We start from the raw sequence: 18,881 nt of genomic DNA, 5'->3' as shown, positions 1-18,881 counted from the left end.
AATCGATCCTATTGGTTCATTCAAACAAACAAACAAAGAAGCTTTTCCGCTTAATTGTATTGGACTAGTAAGGTTCAATTCGTTTTGGTGTAGTTTTGGTGTCAATTTGTAAAAATTTTAGCATATTTAAAAGTTATTGTAACAATGAATACTATTCCTATAACATTACTACTGTAACATTTATTTATTTATCAAATTTTGTGATTATATAAAAACTTTTTTGATGTGGATTAAAATTAAACAATATATTCAAACGAGTTATAAAACATATTTAATATGAAAACTATACAAGAATAAATATAAAATATACGAATAAAATTTAATAAACAACATATAAATTTAATATATTGTGATGTATTAAACATAATCTGTGTTAGTACTTTTAAGTATAATAATTTCAGAATTAAAAGTTACTGTTTAATAAACATTATTATAATTTTATCTTTGTGTGTTTGCATCAGCCTTCTGTTATATTATTAGAGTATAATAAAAATGTTATTAATAATAAACAAATAGACTTTTACATCTAAAAATACGCATCCCAAATTCACTAGTATTCTTCCTAGATTTTTCTTCAATATGATTTTCCAACCATACCACAAAAATGTAACCAACAAATTCAAAAAATCAAACCACGTATTTTTATATTAAAGCTTTAAATTTCAAAAGCTATTTTCATTTTAAATTTTCTTAATTTAAACTCATGTGAAGTTAAGATTCCAAAATATTGAAATGACCCGTGTTTTGGTCAATTTACGCTTGCTATTTACATTTTAGTAGATTGAATCACTCTTTCTGTGAACACCTCAACTACACAGTCTAGAATAATTTATCTCGATATAATTAATATATTAACGTAATTAACCTTTTTGACTTTTCATATTGGTTTATTATAGCAAGCAAGTTTAAAAAAAAATATTTGCTTTAATGAAGCTTATGAGGGCTTAAAAATTATTTTTTCTTTTTGTTTATTTACTTCGTATTTTTTTTTGATCGCTTTTTATAATTGCGATCTTTATATTTCAAAAATTAATCTTAAAATTATTTATAATCAATTAATCACAACTATCATAATGACTAACATTTTTTGATAGAATTACGTCTTTTTAAATATCTAAATGTGTTAAATTAGTATCTATACACAAGGGACGTTGCCCGTAGTGAAAACGACGACGACGTCGACGTCGCGTTTTATATTTTTTTGTAATTATCGCAACCAAATCGCTGTAAAATCGCCGGGTGCAACCTCCCTGATTTGATACTAAGTTGTCGTACTATCATCAGAATGCCAGCTTTTCCGTTTTTCTCGTGTAGCTTCGTCGTAAGTTGGAGGTAAGTTATCGCTTTTGGTCTTTGATGGTTTGGGAGCTGGGGCGAGGCGGTCCTCTTCGATCTCTTCTGGAATGGAGTCCCTTCGACGATCGAACTCTGCCAGCGCTGGTTGGGATATATTGTTGCGCTGTGTCAGCTTTGGTGCGCTGTTTGCTAGCTACGGAAATACAGTTATAAACACAAATAATATTTGTCTGTATACAACTGTTACGTACATGTATATTTAAATTTAACAATTTTTAGCTGACTTCAAAAAAAGGAGGAGGAGTGAGTGAGTTCGTGGATAACTCCATCGTTTATGAACCGATTTTGATAATTCTTTTTTTGTTGAAAAGGAGATATTTCTAGTCTGGTACCATAATAAGGAAATCAGGATCTGGTGATGGGATCCCAGAGAAATCGAGAGAAACTCTCGAAAATCCGCATAACTTTTTACTGGATATACCGATTTTGATGATTTTTAATCTTATCGAAAGCCGATGTTTATTATGTGGTCACATTTAAATTTCATCGAGATCTGATTACAACTTTTGGAGTAGGTAATCTTTGATAATGCGTATTTACTTGACTATTTTTTCGTCTACCTACGTTGTATTACATGTCGATATAAATGAAGTCGGTTTTTCTTCGTTTGCCTGCAAAGACAATTATTAATTTTGAATCGTGACGTATTAAGAAAAAAATTAGTAATTTTTTTCTTAATTACAGTCACTATGTAAATAACTTGTAAGAATATAAATATGTTAATGTTAAAGAACCTAAACCTTAGAAAACTAAAATACAATTTTAAAAGAAAATCCTACTTCCTAACTGATAAATATGAAATCCTTATTTATGTAGTTTAATGTATTTTTATTGCGTTATCATTCTGTAGTCAAGGCAATAAATACTCGCTAAGCTCCGACAAGATAATAACCTTAAATAGAGTAATCACGAAACTAATTAAATTTTACGTAGTATTTGTAGAATTTATTTATTTAGCAATGTTTATTTACAATTGGCTTTTTATGATTTAAATTCTAAGATTATAGATTTTTTTTTTTTTGTTAAAAATCTTTACGGCAGGAGCCTAATACTGATAGGATTTTATGAAGAAACAATGTACAAAGAATTCTGTTATTTTCAACTTAGTTCTTAAACGTTTTCCTGTCATATCAAAAGTAAAAACTTGTCGGCATTAGCGCTGTCTTACGCAATTAGAAAGGAATTATTAAACAACAGATGCAACGATCGCGCCACCTAGCACATCGTTCGATAGTCACCTACCCTCATTTATTATATTACTCGAATTGTTCTGACATGTATAAAACGAACGGTGTCACCTCCGCTAAGGCAGTCTTGGCTCTGGCTTGGCACGATACATTTGTTGTATCCTGCTAGTAGCTTAACCTAGACTCATTCGATAATTAATTTGTGCATGCGAATTAATTGTTACATATTATGGCGGATAACTCGAGCAGTGAAGGTGAGCGTTGATGCGCATTGCAAAGGGGGCCTCCTTAAACCTACACCTGGGTCGCAAGTCCTAGGCACTGCTCTGAGTTACTCCCTATGCCACACGATAGATTGGATTGGATTGTATTACAATTTTGTTATAATCATTTTAAGTACTACCTACATAGTATTGTAAAGAGTGCGAGTATAACCTACGCCCGCGCCCTGCAAATATAGAAAAGGACCTTCCAATTAAGTCGAAAGACTACATCAGAAGTGGGATAAGATCCACCCCCACTTTCAAGATTTAACTAATTCAGTTAGTTACATTGAACGAAGAAATGTCTCTCTTCGCTTCCGGTATGGAAGCTATTTCAGAAAATAGCTGAAGTTATAGGCCCACCTCCTGACGATACACCTGTTTTTAGCGAGTGTGCAAGTTAGTTGCAATATTTTGTGGTGATTAGTGGGTACATCGATCATCGTTTTATTTTCTTTTATTAGTGGGTACATCGGTATTTTAGTTCTTTTCGGTCGTTCTGTAATATTCTTATCGGTTAGTAAGCTGGTTGGACGGGCTTTGTACGCCCGGGCCATGGGTAGCTGGTTGAAGGGGCCTTGTACGCCCGAGCCACGCTACAGAGTGAGGGTGAAGGGGCCTAGCACGCCCGACCCACGGTTGTTAGCTGGTTGAAGGGGCCTTGTACGCCCGGGCCACGCTACAGAGTGAGGGTGAAGGGGCCCAGCACGCCCGACCCACGGTTGTTAGCTGGTTGAAGGGGCCTTGTACGCCCGGGCCACGCTACAGAGTGAGGGTGAAGGGGCCCAGCACGCCCGACCCACGGTTGTTAGCTGGTTGAAGGGGCCTTGTACGCCCGGGCCACGCTACAGAGTGAGGGTGAAGGGGCCTAGTACGCCCGACCCACAGTTAGAAAGCTGGTTGAAGGGGCCACGTACGCCCGGGCCATGCTATGTTAGAAAGGGATGAAGGGGCCCAGTACGCCCGACCCGCTAGTGCATTACAGTCTCAGCGTTTTGGTCAGGAATAGCCGAACAGTTATTAATGTCACTCGTTACTGTTGTTGTTATCGGGAGAAGTAACGCCGAGTTAGCGGATGCACGACATGGACGCACGAGGTCATGTGATTGTCAGGGTTTAGCCAGCTATTTTAGACGTTACATAGCTGATGTTGCCCGATAGCCGCTTGTATTGTCGACCGCTTCTATCAACAGTGAAGCCGGCGCAGCACGCAGCGAGCGGCGCGTGGACGTGAGCAGCGTTCAACCTCCGAAGGGCACATTACAACACAAAGATAAACACGTTGAGCGATGTGAGTTTAACTCTGGCGGAGGTCGTGGTCAATGGAGACCGTTGTTGTGAGATAGTAATTTGATTGCTCTTCAGCTAGAGAGCCATGGTGTTAGAGGTATTTACTCGGGTATTTCTGTAAGTTTGGTTGTAACTTGTTGTCGGAGTCTATAGTATTGGTTGTGATGACGTCGATGGTACATGGCTGTGGTATTTATCTGTAGTGATTAGTTATGATTGAGATTCTTGTAAAGTTCTTCGAATAACTTAAGTTTAGAGCGTAGAGTTTGTCTACTTTCCCCTTTTACGTTGAGTTTGACTGAGTGGTACAAGGCACTGTTGTGGCTCTTTCTTCTACTCCAGGCTGACTATCACACGAGGGCGTGTGCTAGCAGGATGGCCGTGTCGGCATTAGCGCTGTCTTACGCAATTAGAAAGGAATTATTAAACAACAGATGCAACGATCGCGCCACCTAGCACATCGTTCGATAGTCACCTACCCTCATTTATTATATTACTCGAATTGTTCTGACATGTATAAAACGAACGGTGTCACCTCCGCTAAGGCAGTCTTGGCTCTGGCTTGGCACGATACATTTGTTGTATCCTGCTAGTAGCTTAACCTAGACTCATTCGATAATTAATTTGTGCATACGAATTAATTGTTACATATTATGGCGGATAACTCGAGCAGTGAAGGTGAGCGTTGATGCGCATTGCAAAGGGGGCCTCCTTAAACCTACACCTGGGTCGCAAGTCCTAGGCACTGCTCTGAGTTACTCCCTATGCCACACGATAGATTGGATTGGATTGTATTACAATTTTGTTATAATCATTTTAAGTACTACCTACATAGTATTGTAAAGAGTGCGAGTATAACCTACGCCCGCGCCCTCAAATATAGAAAAGGACCTTCCAATTAAGTCGAAAGACTACAAACTTTATAAGCATAAAACTTTATTTTTAGGGTTTTGATTGCATATAACATAAATAAATATCCTAGTGTTTACGGAAATTCTGTGTGGTAAAATAGGAGATTAGTTCGTATTACTAAAATTACCTAAAAGTGACTTGAGAAGCCTAAGGGAGAACTGTTTATGGCACGACTGTTCCATGTACCAAAACCTACCCTATGTTAACAAATTTCTTGTCTTGTGAAAAGCTTCTAAGAAATTAATTTAATTATTATAAAATAAATCTACTAATACCTTATAATGATGCGTCGGTCTTATCTGACTGGACAAGACAGGGTTGGAGATGTGTCCCCGTCCCTGATGATGGTTGATCTCCAGCGCCGACTTCAAGAGATCTACTTTAGAAGACGAACCCTGCGGCGTTTTGGGAGATATTTCAATATTACTGCAGCGTCTCTGGCTATTACTGCCACTACGACTGCGACACAGTTCGTTGATGTCGCCTTGGGAGAGCTGCAATTTAAAAATCGTATATTACTGATTTTTTTTAAAACGGCATTAGTACTATGTTTTTTATTTTTATTATTTATTATAGTAAAATCGAACTTCGCAAAATAAAAATAAAAAAAAACTTGGTAAATGTCCCGTTTTACATAACTTTTAGTAATGAAAATAGTCATTATAATGAAACAACTTTTTCGGATTTTATCGCAGTTTATTTAGTTTTTTAAATTGCCGACGTTTCGTATACTTTACAGCAACCATGGTCGCGGGAGGATTGAAAACAGAAACGTCGGGTATTTAAAAACCTAATAAGTCGCATTAAAATCCGAAAAAGTTGTTTCATTATAATGAGTGAAATTCGTGCAAACGTTAAAAAAAATCTGAAAACAACCATCTTAATTTAAAATCTTAAATCGTATATTTATATAGATTTATCTCTGTGTATATATTATCTCCTCCAAGCTGGTTGTCTGGAAGAGATCGCTGTTTAGCGAAAAGACCCAGCCTGTTGTACATTATTTTTTGTGAATTATTTTATAAATTGTAAGCTTCTTTTTATGTGTGCAATAAAGAGTAAATTAAATTAAATTAAATATGTGCCACTGATGACTAATTAATGGGCTTAATCTGGTAACTTAATTTTTTTCATTTAAATTTTAATTGGCCTAAGTGCGAAGCATAGCGTACCCTAATTTTTTAATGAATTAGACACTTTTAATTTGTTTGTATTATTTTTTTGTGTAATAACCACACATGAGGAAATTGTAAATTACATACATTACATTAAGAATACATATGTTATATTCTACTACTACACTTTTTTTTAATTGTTGAAAATCATAAGTTGTTCTCTGCAGGGACTTTTTTTTTATAAATAAAGTTATGTCCACAGGCTTAAAGTGCCCATGCTTTTGTTATTCCGATTTTTAGTTTTATTACTGATCGTTTACTTGTTACACTACTGCAGCTTACATTAAGAGACCTAATTATTCTGTCTTAGTATCCCTAATGCAGACGTCTCTGCAGGGACTATAACTAAACTATGTATATAGCGATTTTACAGTTTATCATAAGAATAAAAAATCTTTTACAGTAGAATAATAATTATTGACGACCGCTCTGGTGTAATAATGCGTAGCCGTGTCGGCGGCACCTAAACACCGACGGTCGTGGGTTCGATTCCCTCTAGGAGTGGACATTTGTGTTTACACAAATATTTATTTCCGGTCTGGTTCTTAGTAGTTTTGGGTCTCCCCACCGTGCCTCGAAAATCACGTTAAGCTGTTGATCCTGGTTGCTATCAAGTACACCTGATAGCAATCGTTACTCATAGTAAGGAATATATCCGCCAACCCGCAGTTGAACAGCGTGGTGGATTAAGCTACTCCTACATAGGGAAAGAGGTGGTGAGTGGAGGAGAGATGTCCAGCAGTGGAATATTATAGGCTGAAGCGTTGCAGTAGAATTATATATTAAAAACTACAACTGACCCTGGCTCTCGAACCTCTGGACAGCGAATGTAGTGAACCGAGTGGGTTGAAGCGAGTGATCATGTGCAGTCTCTCAAGGGACACCATAGTTTCAGCATCCTTCCGTAAGGGTTCGCCATTTAATTTGTCTCCTTCACCACTTTCTGTTAAAGCACGTACATGTTTATTTATATTTATAAATACTAGCGAACCTGGCGAATTTCGTACCTTCATATATATATTTTTAAATTTTGCAATAAAAATAGGTATCGCGGTTATTAATCGAAATAAAATATAGCCTATATGTTAATATGGATAAAGTTAAATATCTGTGCATAATTTCATTAAAATTGATCCAGTAGATTCACATACACGGACGAACATCGTGACATAAGATTTTTATATATACGGAACTTTATAAAATACTAGCTGACCCCGCAAACATTGTTTTGCCATATATATTATTAACCCTCTTAGTCCCTTCCCCTTGTAACTTAGGGGTATGAAAAACAGATGTTAGCCGATTCTCAGGCCTACCCGATATGCACACAAAAATTCATAAAAATCGGTCCAGCCGTTTCGGAGGAGTATGTTAACTAACATTGTGATACGAGAATTTTATATATAAGAGATATCTTGAACTTTATGCAAAATATGCCTACGTCATAAATGTAGTTCTAAACTTTTTTTTAAATCATAATTTTATTGTATTCATATTCAGTATTTTTTTTTTTTTTTTTAATATCACTAGGTCGGCAAACAAGCGTACGGCTCACCTGATGGTAAGCGATTTCCGTAGCTTATAGACACCTGCAACACCAGAAGCATCGCAAGCGCGTTGCCGACCCAATCCCCAATCCCCCCAGGAGCTCTGGTCACCTTACTCACCAACAGAAACACAATACTGCTTGAAAACAGTATTATTTTGCTGTGGTCTTCTGTAAGGTCGAGGTACTACCCCAGTCGGGCTGCTCCAGATTTTGAGCAGGAAATTCCTGCTGTGCCCCTACCTCAGTTAAAGTTAAGTTAAGTTTAATCAGTGAAGTCTTTTATAACCCAGATACTGATGAAAATGAACATGTCTCATCACGTTTTTCATCGTCATTTGTTGTCATTTTTGCATAAATATCAAGATTTTCTTATTTACGTCCTAATGTTATTCAGTACAAACTTTTTTTTTAAAGTAAATATTTATTGTTAAAAAGGTGTATTTAATATATAATTATTTTCTAAATATTATAAATCAAATTGTAACTAAAATATACACATTTACAATTCACAACGTAGGTAATCTATATACATAAAAATAGATGTTGCTAAGCGCATAACTCGAGACTGGCTCAACCAATTAGGCCGATTTTTTTGTATGTTCCTTAAGGCCCACTGAAAGTTTTAATACAAAAAAAAATTGTTACTATCAACTTTTGAAAGAACGAAGTCCGTCCGGACAGCTAGTAACTAAATATTTATAGATAGTTATGGTACAAATCATGTCCGAGTGGAATGGTGCACAAAAAAACGGATTTGTATGTTAACTACTTTCACGTTAAGCTTTTATTTTAAACATATTTTTTTTCATAATAAATAAAATATTCATTAAATACATACACTTACCGGTATCATTGTCGGATACGGAATGAATACTTTTCATGTTAATTTTTCTAAGCCAGAAATAGTGCAGAAGACCGTATAATATACCGCCTAAGAAAGCTATAAGCCCCATGTAGCGAAAAGCTTCTCGCGTCCCTAAAGAAGCGATAAGAAGACCACCCCCAAAACTGCCGCTTCCTCTACCTATAATTGAATAATTTAAAGGTTATAATTATTTTTGTGAAATTTGCCTTCTAATGGATAGTAAAATTTTAATAAAATTATCAAGATTGTTACGAAAATTATTCGAAAACGGACGACTCTCGTGATCAAGACATTCGAAGTCAATGTCGAAATATCGAGCTCCGCAAAGCGAAAATAATAAACATGGTAAATATCCCGTTTTCGAATAATTTTCGTAATAGAAGTAACCATGTTAATCTAAAATCTTATATCAAGATTGTTATTTTGAAACATCAGATATTAGGGCGGCAAACGCGACTGCAACGTCGCCGAAATACTATGAATTTAAGAATGACAACCGAGTTAGTTCGTGTGTACTTAGGTATAAAGTTTTGACAGTGACCATGGAAGCTTAGAATCTCGTTGAATTATTGAAGATAAAAATGATTTCTCATTTAGTGCGTTTTGTTTTTCACTAAATCACAGCATTTATTTTTTATTTTTAATAAAACCACAAAAGAACCGTTAACGTTACAAATAAGAGTGACAAAAATCATTATCATTATTCCAGAAAACTAATTAGCTTTATGTTTTTGGTTATTTAAATTTAGAATCCAATAATTCAAACATAAAAAATTGTGATCTTTTGCTACAGAAACAAACTCGAACTCTAATCTTTCAAAAACCGTACCCAAACTGAAATGTGCCATCCCGAGAACACCAATCAAAGTAGCAAGCAAACTCTTAGGAGCCAACATAGCGCAGTACGTTGCAGCCGCAACCCACATCAGATGTACAGACAGTGACTCCATCGCTTCAAATGGGAAGCACCACCAAGAGTTTCTAGAAAAAATGAAATATTAACTAATTTAATCGATATATTAAATATGTAAAGCAAAAACTTTGTACCCCTTTTTACGAAAATTGCGCGTTCGGAAGAGTCTGAAATTTCGCACACCATTAGTTTATATAGAGAAGGGGTGCAGAATGCTGATATATTTTTTTAATTATGCATAAAAAATACATTAAATCAATAAAAAAAACATCACACACACTACCATGTATTTGACACACACACGCATATACATATATGTATACTCTTTTGTTTATTGTTAAGGTCTGTGGTTAAATTATGGTCGAATTTCGACAACTGGATGACTACTCTTCTACTCTTCCGTACTTCAACGCATGGAACGTATTATCGTCGCTTTATTGTACTAGTGACGTTGGTAGAAATTTCATTACTTATCCAGAGTGACGTAAAAACCACTTGTGTCAACTTACATAAATCTTATTATATAATACATATCTCCGTCTACGTATAAAACACCAACTTTAATTAGGTAAGCTATGTGGCTACGGAACTAAAGAATATACCCCCTCTCTTCCCGTGGGTGTCGTAAGAGGCGACTAAGGGATAACACAGTTCCACTACCACCTTAGAACTTATAAAGCCGACCGATGGCGGGATAACCATCCAACTGCTGGCTTTGAAATACACAGGCCGAAGACGGGCAGCAGCGTCTTTAGTGCGACAAAGCCAGCTCTGCAGTCACCAACCCGCCTGCCCAGCGTGGTGACTACGGGCAACACACATGAATTCACGCCATTTTTGGCGCGAATTTGTGGAGGCCTATGTCCAGCAGTGGACTGCAATAGGCTGAAATGACGATGATGATGATGATGATGAATGATGAATTAGGTAACAGACCTATTTAAAAAAAATCCTGGACCGGCATTTGCGATACCCTGTCTTTTGTGAAGTAGAAATATAGGTATTGTGTAAATTTATTGAAGAAAAAAAACGAACACATTTATTTGAGTTGTAACACGACGCTCCTACAACCAAAATATCCTTGCCCAATTCTCAAACGCTTTCATTAAGTTTTCAAAAACAAAGACAAATAGAAGCATACAAGAAATTCACAATATATTGAGAAGTGAGGCATTGTAAATTTTACCTTTATCTTTTATTGCTAGATATAAATAAAGTAGAAACAGTACAATAATTTGTGTAAACGACGCATTACGTAGTGGATGTTACACCCACACTAGATCATTGCGCTCATAAACTTGACAATGCTTCGGAACTGTGTATTACAAGGATTATACCCTACCTTAGTAAGCGTTATAATGTAAATGGACGTAATGATAGACTTGTGTAACTTAGAAGATATGCTACCGACACTACTACAATTATAGTGTAGGTATATGGCAGGTTGGTACAAAATAAAAAATAAAAACGTTAAAAATTTGGAACTTAAAATGAATGATACGGAAACTTTGTCAATTTCAGTACTATTTTCTATTTTACTCATAAAGATTTTACTGATAATGTCGTACATGTAAAATAAACAAAATAATCCATTGTCTTCATACTCAATGCTACAAAAACGTAAAAATTGTTGTTACGTTATATTTTCGGAAATACTCTTTGCAAAAAAAAAAAAACAAAAGCGCAATTTTGTTAAGGATTGATATTTGCAATGCTCAGAATTTTGTTATGACAACTGCTTTACCTTTTACAATAAACAGTCAAAGATTCTTTGTAATTGAAGAAAATTTGTATTATACCCTGTAAAAACAAATGTTTCAAATCAGTCAAGTAAAATAAAATGACTGCTTCTTATATTCATCCAAATTAGACATTACTTTGTATAATATTAGAAGCTATGTAATCTCAAAAACTTGGTCAAATTTAGAAATTAAAGTAATCCATTAATTTCGTTGAATAATAAATACGTATAAAACGTACCTATTATAATAATGAATGCAAATTCCTTGATACGTTATCAACTCGACGTGTCATCTCGTTGTGATGTGTAACAGGGATAATTTAGAAAACGGAGACAGACATTGTCTTACTTAACCGGATAACGTGTCAATGATATGACCCAATAACTATTTATATTACATTATGTACGAGTCGTTTATATACTAGGTATATTTAACCAACTTTTAGCAAGGTTCTCAAATTGACTTTGTAAATGTATATATATAATTATGTATACTTTCCTAGTAGTAGAAGATCCGAACTAAAGACGAACTTAACCCATCTGCTTAATGGAAGAAAATTGTTATATATTTATTTTAGTATATTAGAAAAAAAATTGCGAAAGAGTTGACTAAAAATTCATGAACAGGCTATATTTCATTTGAAATTGAAAAATTTATTTTATTTAAAAATGCACCTACGAGTTTAAGGAATAAATTTATTAACTACCGACATAAAACCTGTAGAAAATGCAAACGGTTGTCTATTATTTTCCTGGCATAACTACTGAGTTGGCCACAAACAGGTATGGCATAACTACTGGGTTGGTACAAACAGGTAAATCTCTCTAATATATAAAATTCTCGTGTCATGGTGTTAAACATTGAACTCCTCCGAAACGGCTCGACCGATTTTAATAAAATTTTGTGGGCATATCGGGTAGGTCTGAGAATCGGCCAACATCTATTTTTCATACCCCTAAGTTATAATGGGGGGGGGGGAATAAAAAAAACGCAAAGAAACGTTTGCGGGGTCAGCTAGTTAATTTATATTATTCAAGCTACTTTTACCCACATGTCAAATAAATAAATCTTATAGCAAAATGAGCGCTGTTTCATTGAGAATACGATGGGCTGCCTGCTAAAAGTCTGGTTAGAATGGCGATTGCCAAATATAGTATAGCATGACCAGGAATTTTCCAGCTAACTTTATCGCGATTTATTTTTAGCATACTAAAGAAGATAATTATCAAATTTTAATCCATTAAGCAGATGGGTGAAATTCGCGGCTAGTTCGAGTCCTAGTATATAAATATATCGCTTAAATACTCTTTCTGTTTTTAATCGTTTTTTTTTTTTGACACTTTCTTATTTCAAACCAATTTAAGTACCAAAGAGGTATTCTTGTTTTTTGAAAATAATTCAGACATTAAGTTTTATAAAGCAGTTTTGTCGTTAGAATGTTTTTATTAAATATAATATAGTAGTAAACAGTAAATAAGTGAATGCTCTTTGTTTCTTCTTAAAGGGAACCTATAATTCTTTGATAAGTTGCACGTCCTTGATACCGCAAAATGTATCAAGTACTTATAAGAATCATTGCTGACTACATCTAAATGCGTATACCGTACAATATCTCCCACAATAATCATTCAATCACTTTTATTACAATTGAATGATACACATCGTCAACCCTTATCAGATAAGCAGGCCATTGTTATGTCACTAATTGTTGAGCAGTTACCAGCAGAATGTGATTCTAGCAAATATTCCTAGTTCGCCCAAGATGATTCTAAAAATAAAGCAATTATTTATATTCGCTATCTTCAGTGATGGAAATATCTCTTAGTATTGTTATGGAACTTCCCTTCGTTGATTACCGTAATATAATAATCGCATCTTCTATTTATACATGAGTATAAGGTCAATGAGTATTTATCATCGAGGATAATAAAAACACACATATCATTATAAAATTTAGAAGTGACATAATTAAAAAAAAATGTAGTAAAAGTTACATAAGTGAATTTTATATAATAGTAGCGGTACCACCTTTGTTTACAAACAACGTACCTAAAACCTCGTCTGCACTTTGTTTTGTAGCAATTTTTTTTACTGTATAAAATACAAATTGAGTACATAATACAAACATTTGAAATACATTATTAAAAGGGGTACTTTATTCAATAACTGGTTAGCTGTGTTTGCTAGCAATCGAAAAAAATCGTCGTCAATTACATCAAAAAGTAATACAACGTAGGTAGACGAAAAAAATTAACAAACACAGTAGTCGCCACTACGATTTTCGAAGGTTCCCCTCGATTTCTTTGGAACGCCATCATCAGATTTCCTTATCATGGTACCGCTTTTAGGATATATCCTTTCCAACAAAAAAAGAAATATCTAAATCGGTTCATAAACGACGACATTATTCGCGAACATAATATATATACAGTCGAATTAAAGTCGGTTAAAAACGATATTTTTAACATACTTTACTTTTCATTATCATTTTACAATAATTAACAGTTAATAATAAGCTATTACTAATGTGTATATTTTGCTGCGAAAATAAAAGTAAACTTACTTTTTTAAAGCATCTCGGTATGCAATTTTGTCATTGGTATATTTAATGAGACATTTGTATTTCAATCAAACAACCGAACAGAGATTACACCAAGAATGAACGGCAATAGTCATAAAAGTGCTTTTTTGTTAGCGTCACGTTTATATTCTCTATTTACAAATTGAGATCGGGTCAAGACAAACTGTGCCCGAAATGTGACTATATTTATAATGGTCAATCAAATTCTGGCCGTGAGAGCCAACCATGAGATATGAACTGTTACGTCCTGTAATTATAACTAGTGGTCGCCTAGTAGTCGAAATTCTATTTCATTTAATTAATTAATCTATAAATAATCTAAAATCTATGCACAGTTTGACCATAGTCTTTAACAATAAACAAAAGAGTATATATGTGTAATGTTTTATTTAGTGATTGAATGTATTTCTTATATATAATTTTTGAAACATATTATTATTATGCTCTATATAAACTATAAGTGTGCGAAATTTCATACTCCCCCGTCCGCGCAATTTTCGTAAAAAGGTGTACAAAATTTTTGCATCACGTATTAATATATAATCAACAGTATACTTACTCTATAAACGAATAACCGACGAGTCTGGCGGCGTGGGAGAAAAAGGCAACGATGATGACATTGACGTGGCCGATGCGAGAGGTGATGGCGTCAGCTCCGTATAAGAACGGAATGCTACTCAGTGTACCGACCGTCACCGTTATACCTGAATGTGGAAGTCATTCTGTCATTACTCGAGAAATTATTTGATGAGTCCACAATTACCTATGATTGAGACTGTGATACAGAATTATGACCGGTAAAAAGGTTAAATCTCATTAATTTTCATGGTCATTAATATCATGATTGTACAGTTTTATTCTATTCCAACTACATCTTAAAGAAACAATTCCGTATTATAAATTCATCTGTATTTATATAATACATAGTATGTATATATATATGCATGGAAAAACAAGTGACGTATTTGAAGTACACAAACGGTCCCGTTTGATATTTATCATACGTAGTTTACTTCATCAGTTAGAAATGATTAAATCTCAAACGTAATAGTTTAAGTGTTTATTTGATTTACTCTTAATATAAAATGAACATAAAGGACATTCTTACCGAGCAAAAAGTTCGGTGCTCCCAGCTCTTTCAGATACAAAAACAGATAAGATTCGATGAAACCCCAGAAATTTCCAAGGGTGAAAAGGAAGAATATGAATACAATGATGTGGGGCATTTTGATTATGTTTACTAAATCGTGTAACAAATTATCTGCTGGTAACTTCGCTCCGAGAGGCATTACAGCGACAGTGATGGCCGATATCAAAAGTAAGGCGTCATAGGTATAGAAAGCAGCTGAATAGTCCGTATATCCTGTAACAAGGTGTCAACATTTAGTAACTGCATATTGACATTGAAGATAACGATTACAGAATGCTACTCACCGACTTGTTTACTCCTCATATCTATAAGCATGCCAGTTATTGGGGAGAAAATTGCCATACCGATACTAGAAAACAATCTCTCTCTACCGAAATCTCCGCCGTATTTTTGAATCATCATTAAGGCTATCGGATCCATTATTGTCACACCGGCTGACAACATGATAGTTCCCAAAAAACGGAGAAAGAAATAAATGTAAAATGTTTTATCGTCGCTCTCTTTATAATCCGGGGGACAAATATCCGGGCCACCCTTTCTGAAAATTACCAAGTACCTAGTAACGGAGGCTCAATTTAAAAATATATCTATTTTCAATATATATTAATAGGTACCTAAAATCACATTTTTGCACCATACAGTCGGCAGATAACGTTTCAAGACGCTGTTGCGAAAGTTTCGTCATATTATGCAGCATCACGAGACCGCCACATCTCAAGTCTTCCTTGTCGAGCGCTGATATATTTACTCCTTGTGCAAGCAAAAGTTTCTCGCCAAACCTTGATCTGAAGTCGGTTACAGTGTCATTGTCGTCCTAGAACAAAGAAAATTTATGAAATAAAATTTACCTAAGACAAATTGTATGTTTAAAGAATAGAGGTCACAAACCCTTTCCATTTCGATTCCTAACTGTTCCTTTGGTTCACCTAAATCATCATGTACTTCTATCAAAAAGAACGCTGCATCATTGTAGTCTTCATCGTATTCGGTGATATTAACAAAGCTGAAAATCATTTCATTATCACTGATTAACTTAGTTTAGTTTGTTTATAATAATATAATACATTCTCACAATCTGAAATTATTTAAAATGATAGCAGATAGACAATATATTTTACGGTTGATTTTTAGGTTATTGTTATCATTACAGCAAATTCGTAGGCTCTAAGGAAGACTTAGTTAACGTTATATATATTTGTCGAATTGTTTCAGACTATTTACAAGAACATTAATGTGATTTAAATCTAATGTAAACTAAAGTAAAAAAAATTAATGACTATTATTATGAACCTGCTGTTTGAGAGATTTGGTGGTCGTATTTTGTGCGAGATGTGGAAGTCGAGGTCGTCCTTATCATCAGCTGGATCGCTTGATGGACTCTCAGTTGGTCTGGATAGCATGCAGTGGTCGATACATCTGTCGAGGACGAAATCTACTTGTTCGTCCTCATCTGGACATTCTCTACTGGGACATGGACTCCACCATATCTAAACAATATAATTTGAAATTTTCAAAAAAACTTTAAAACGCATCTCAAAGTTTATTAATTTCTATAAATTGATCAGACGTTAGTTTAACTAGTGCGTAGTTTTAGCATACACTATGCCTAATATTTAAGTAGGTATGTATGTTTAATACGGGTAACAACATGTTAATGCGCATAAATCAACTATAAAGTGTTGAATTCATGAACGCAATTTATGCACATTTATAAATTTGGCTTTATTCTCTTAGCAAAGTCACAGAGCGTTGTGACAAAACTGCTTAATCCGTTAAGACCGGATGAAGACGATTTGCTTAAATTCTTTGAGGACAAGAGTTAAATTTACAAACACATTGGAAGACAAAGTCGTTCTTGAAAATAACTTTTACTATAATATACCTCAACACTTCTTTTAATTGGATGTCGCATAACGTAGGCCGATGGCATAACTCCTGGTGTTTCTTGGTGTGGAATTAAAAGCAAGGAGTGATGAAATGCTGCGTTTAGTATTAGAGCTGTGATGACTACCGGTTTATACTCCCCGAAGCGATCAACCAGAAATCCTAAAAACAATTCATTTTTTTATCACAGAAGACCAAGTTTCTTTCTTGGTAACGAATATTTCACTTACCAGTTATAGGTGGACTTAAAAACGTTGTGAACGGTAAAGCTAAATACACAAACGAAATTTCTGGCACAGTCAATCCAATACTCTGCATGTGTATCGTCAAGTATGGTAAGAGAGACGCCGTAGCCCCATACATCACAAACAATGTCACTTTTAACATAATGAGATTCGGATTTATCCGCAACCAAACTATCATCCTCCGATAGCACCCAAGAGGTTCTTCTGTATCGTCATACATGTTGGCGTCGTCTTCCGCGTACTTTTTTGGTATATCGTCTAAAGATTTTGACATTTCTTGTTCGCAAGTTTTCACATTTTCATAACAACGTTTAAGTGTTTGCACGCGGGCTATATCTTATCGACTGGTGCTCGGATAGGCTGAGGTTGTCGGTGATATGACGATTATTTATTTAGGGATTAAACGTCGTGACTCGGTGGCAGCGGGAAGCCAGGAGGGTCCCGTGCTCCCGAGCGACTGCGGACAGGCCGCAGCGGACGTCGCTGTACGCCAATTTACAAATAATAGCAAATTATCCTCGTTTAAGAAGTGTCACGGCGATTGGAGGGGATGTTGGCTAAATCGACTGGTGATCCGAAGACCTTGCGGATAATAGCCGAGGTCGGGGCGCTCCCGCTTAGGTTTTAGTTCCCGAGATGAAGCCGCTCATTGCGAAATAGCGCCTAACTTCCTTGCAGATTTCGACGTGAGTTACAACTTATATTTTATAATATTTAATATATTATTTAAAAATTATATTATTTAGGAGATGAAAAAATATTTTATTTTTTGTCTATATATTAATTCTATATATACTTGTATACCTAGCAGGTACTAAATAATTCGTTAGACCTATGCCTTTGACGTTTGTTCATATAAATAAATTATTTTATTGAAATCTATTGTTATAATTATTTTTATATGAGATTAATTATAATTATTACTTATACTTACTCGTACATTAGGGAATGAAGTTTTAAAAAAAACTAGTTATAATTAAACTATTCGGTACCATTTATTGAAGGATTTTGATAAGTAAAAATCTCATTAATAATTTAAAATGTTATGGCTTTATTTAATTATTCATTTACTGCTTCATATATAGAAATCAAAAATATTACATTAGATATATAAGTTTAAAATAAAATTAGAAAAAACTAATGCCTCCTTACATTTAACATATTGATAAATTCACTAAAGTAGAAAAATATCTTCGCAGTGCCATCTATGTAAAAACTTATACTTTATATTTATTCATCATACCGCCATCTGTTATCGAATAGAACACATACATGAAAATTATATAAGAAATTACACGATTCACAGATACAAAATATATTTGATCATGAAACATTTTTTAATATTCATTTAATTATTTGATAATAACAAAAGAGATTATAAAAATTATTTTCTTTTTTAAAATCTTACTACTTCTTAAAATAAAATTATATTAATTTCTTTTCATAAACGGTTTTAAATACAGTGCCAAATTTTATAAATATCTCTACAAATAAACAAACACCAGTTTGTGTTATTTAAATACTTAGCACTGTGACATCATACTTATTATATGATTAAGTGCGCTTTAATGAATTATGGAACAAATAAAATATACCACAATGGATAAAGATGTGAGTAAATTATGGAAAAAAGTTTTATTACTTTCGAAATTTTAAGGAAGTGTCGTAATTCCTATATTTTCAAAAATTTTTGTAAGATTAAGATTATGAGATTATTTTTAATATTTATCATAAATAATATATAATAATTTATAGTACATTACATTTGA

General features: G+C 34.2%; 1 protein-coding gene across 1 annotated transcript; it reads right to left on the bottom strand.

Moving 5' to 3' along the window:
• Positions 1–1,178: 1,178 nt before the first annotated feature.
• Positions 1,179–17,386, bottom strand: LOC123655485. Its single transcript, XM_045591268.1, has 13 exons — positions 17,098–17,386; positions 16,866–17,029; positions 16,274–16,470; positions 15,872–15,986; positions 15,598–15,797; positions 15,268–15,521; positions 14,942–15,196; positions 14,393–14,537; positions 9,427–9,578; positions 8,577–8,756; positions 6,984–7,126; positions 5,284–5,502; positions 1,179–1,489 (listed from the first exon to the last, which is right to left on the bottom strand). The coding sequence occupies exons 1-13, from the start codon at positions 17,384–17,386 to the stop codon at positions 1,262–1,264; spliced, it is 2,541 nt and encodes an 846-aa protein (XP_045447224.1). The 3' UTR covers positions 1,179–1,261.
• Between the last annotated feature and the right edge of the window lie 1,495 nt (positions 17,387–18,881).

This window comes from Melitaea cinxia, chromosome 1, assembly GCF_905220565.1.
Source record: "Melitaea cinxia chromosome 1, ilMelCinx1.1, whole genome shotgun sequence".
NCBI lineage: Eukaryota > Metazoa > Arthropoda > Insecta > Lepidoptera > Nymphalidae > Melitaea > Melitaea cinxia.
Note: the sequence above shows the minus strand (reverse complement) of the source record. Positions and strands in the feature narration are given on the sequence as shown.

Excerpts from the sequence above, each read along its gene's own strand:
- LOC123655485 (XM_045591268.1), bottom strand. The coding sequence starts at position 17,386 with ATGTCAAAATCTTTAGACGATATACCAAAAAAGTACGCGGAAGACGAC. Across the intron at positions 15,522-15,597 it reads GTGCAAAAATGTGATTTTAG|AAAGGGTGGCCCGGATATTT; the intron begins GTACCTATTAAT and ends GGTAATTTTCAG. Across the intron at positions 5,503-6,983 it reads CCAGAGGTTCGAGAGCCAGG|CTCTCCCAAGGCGACATCAA; the intron begins GTCAGTTGTAGT and ends TTTAAATTGCAG.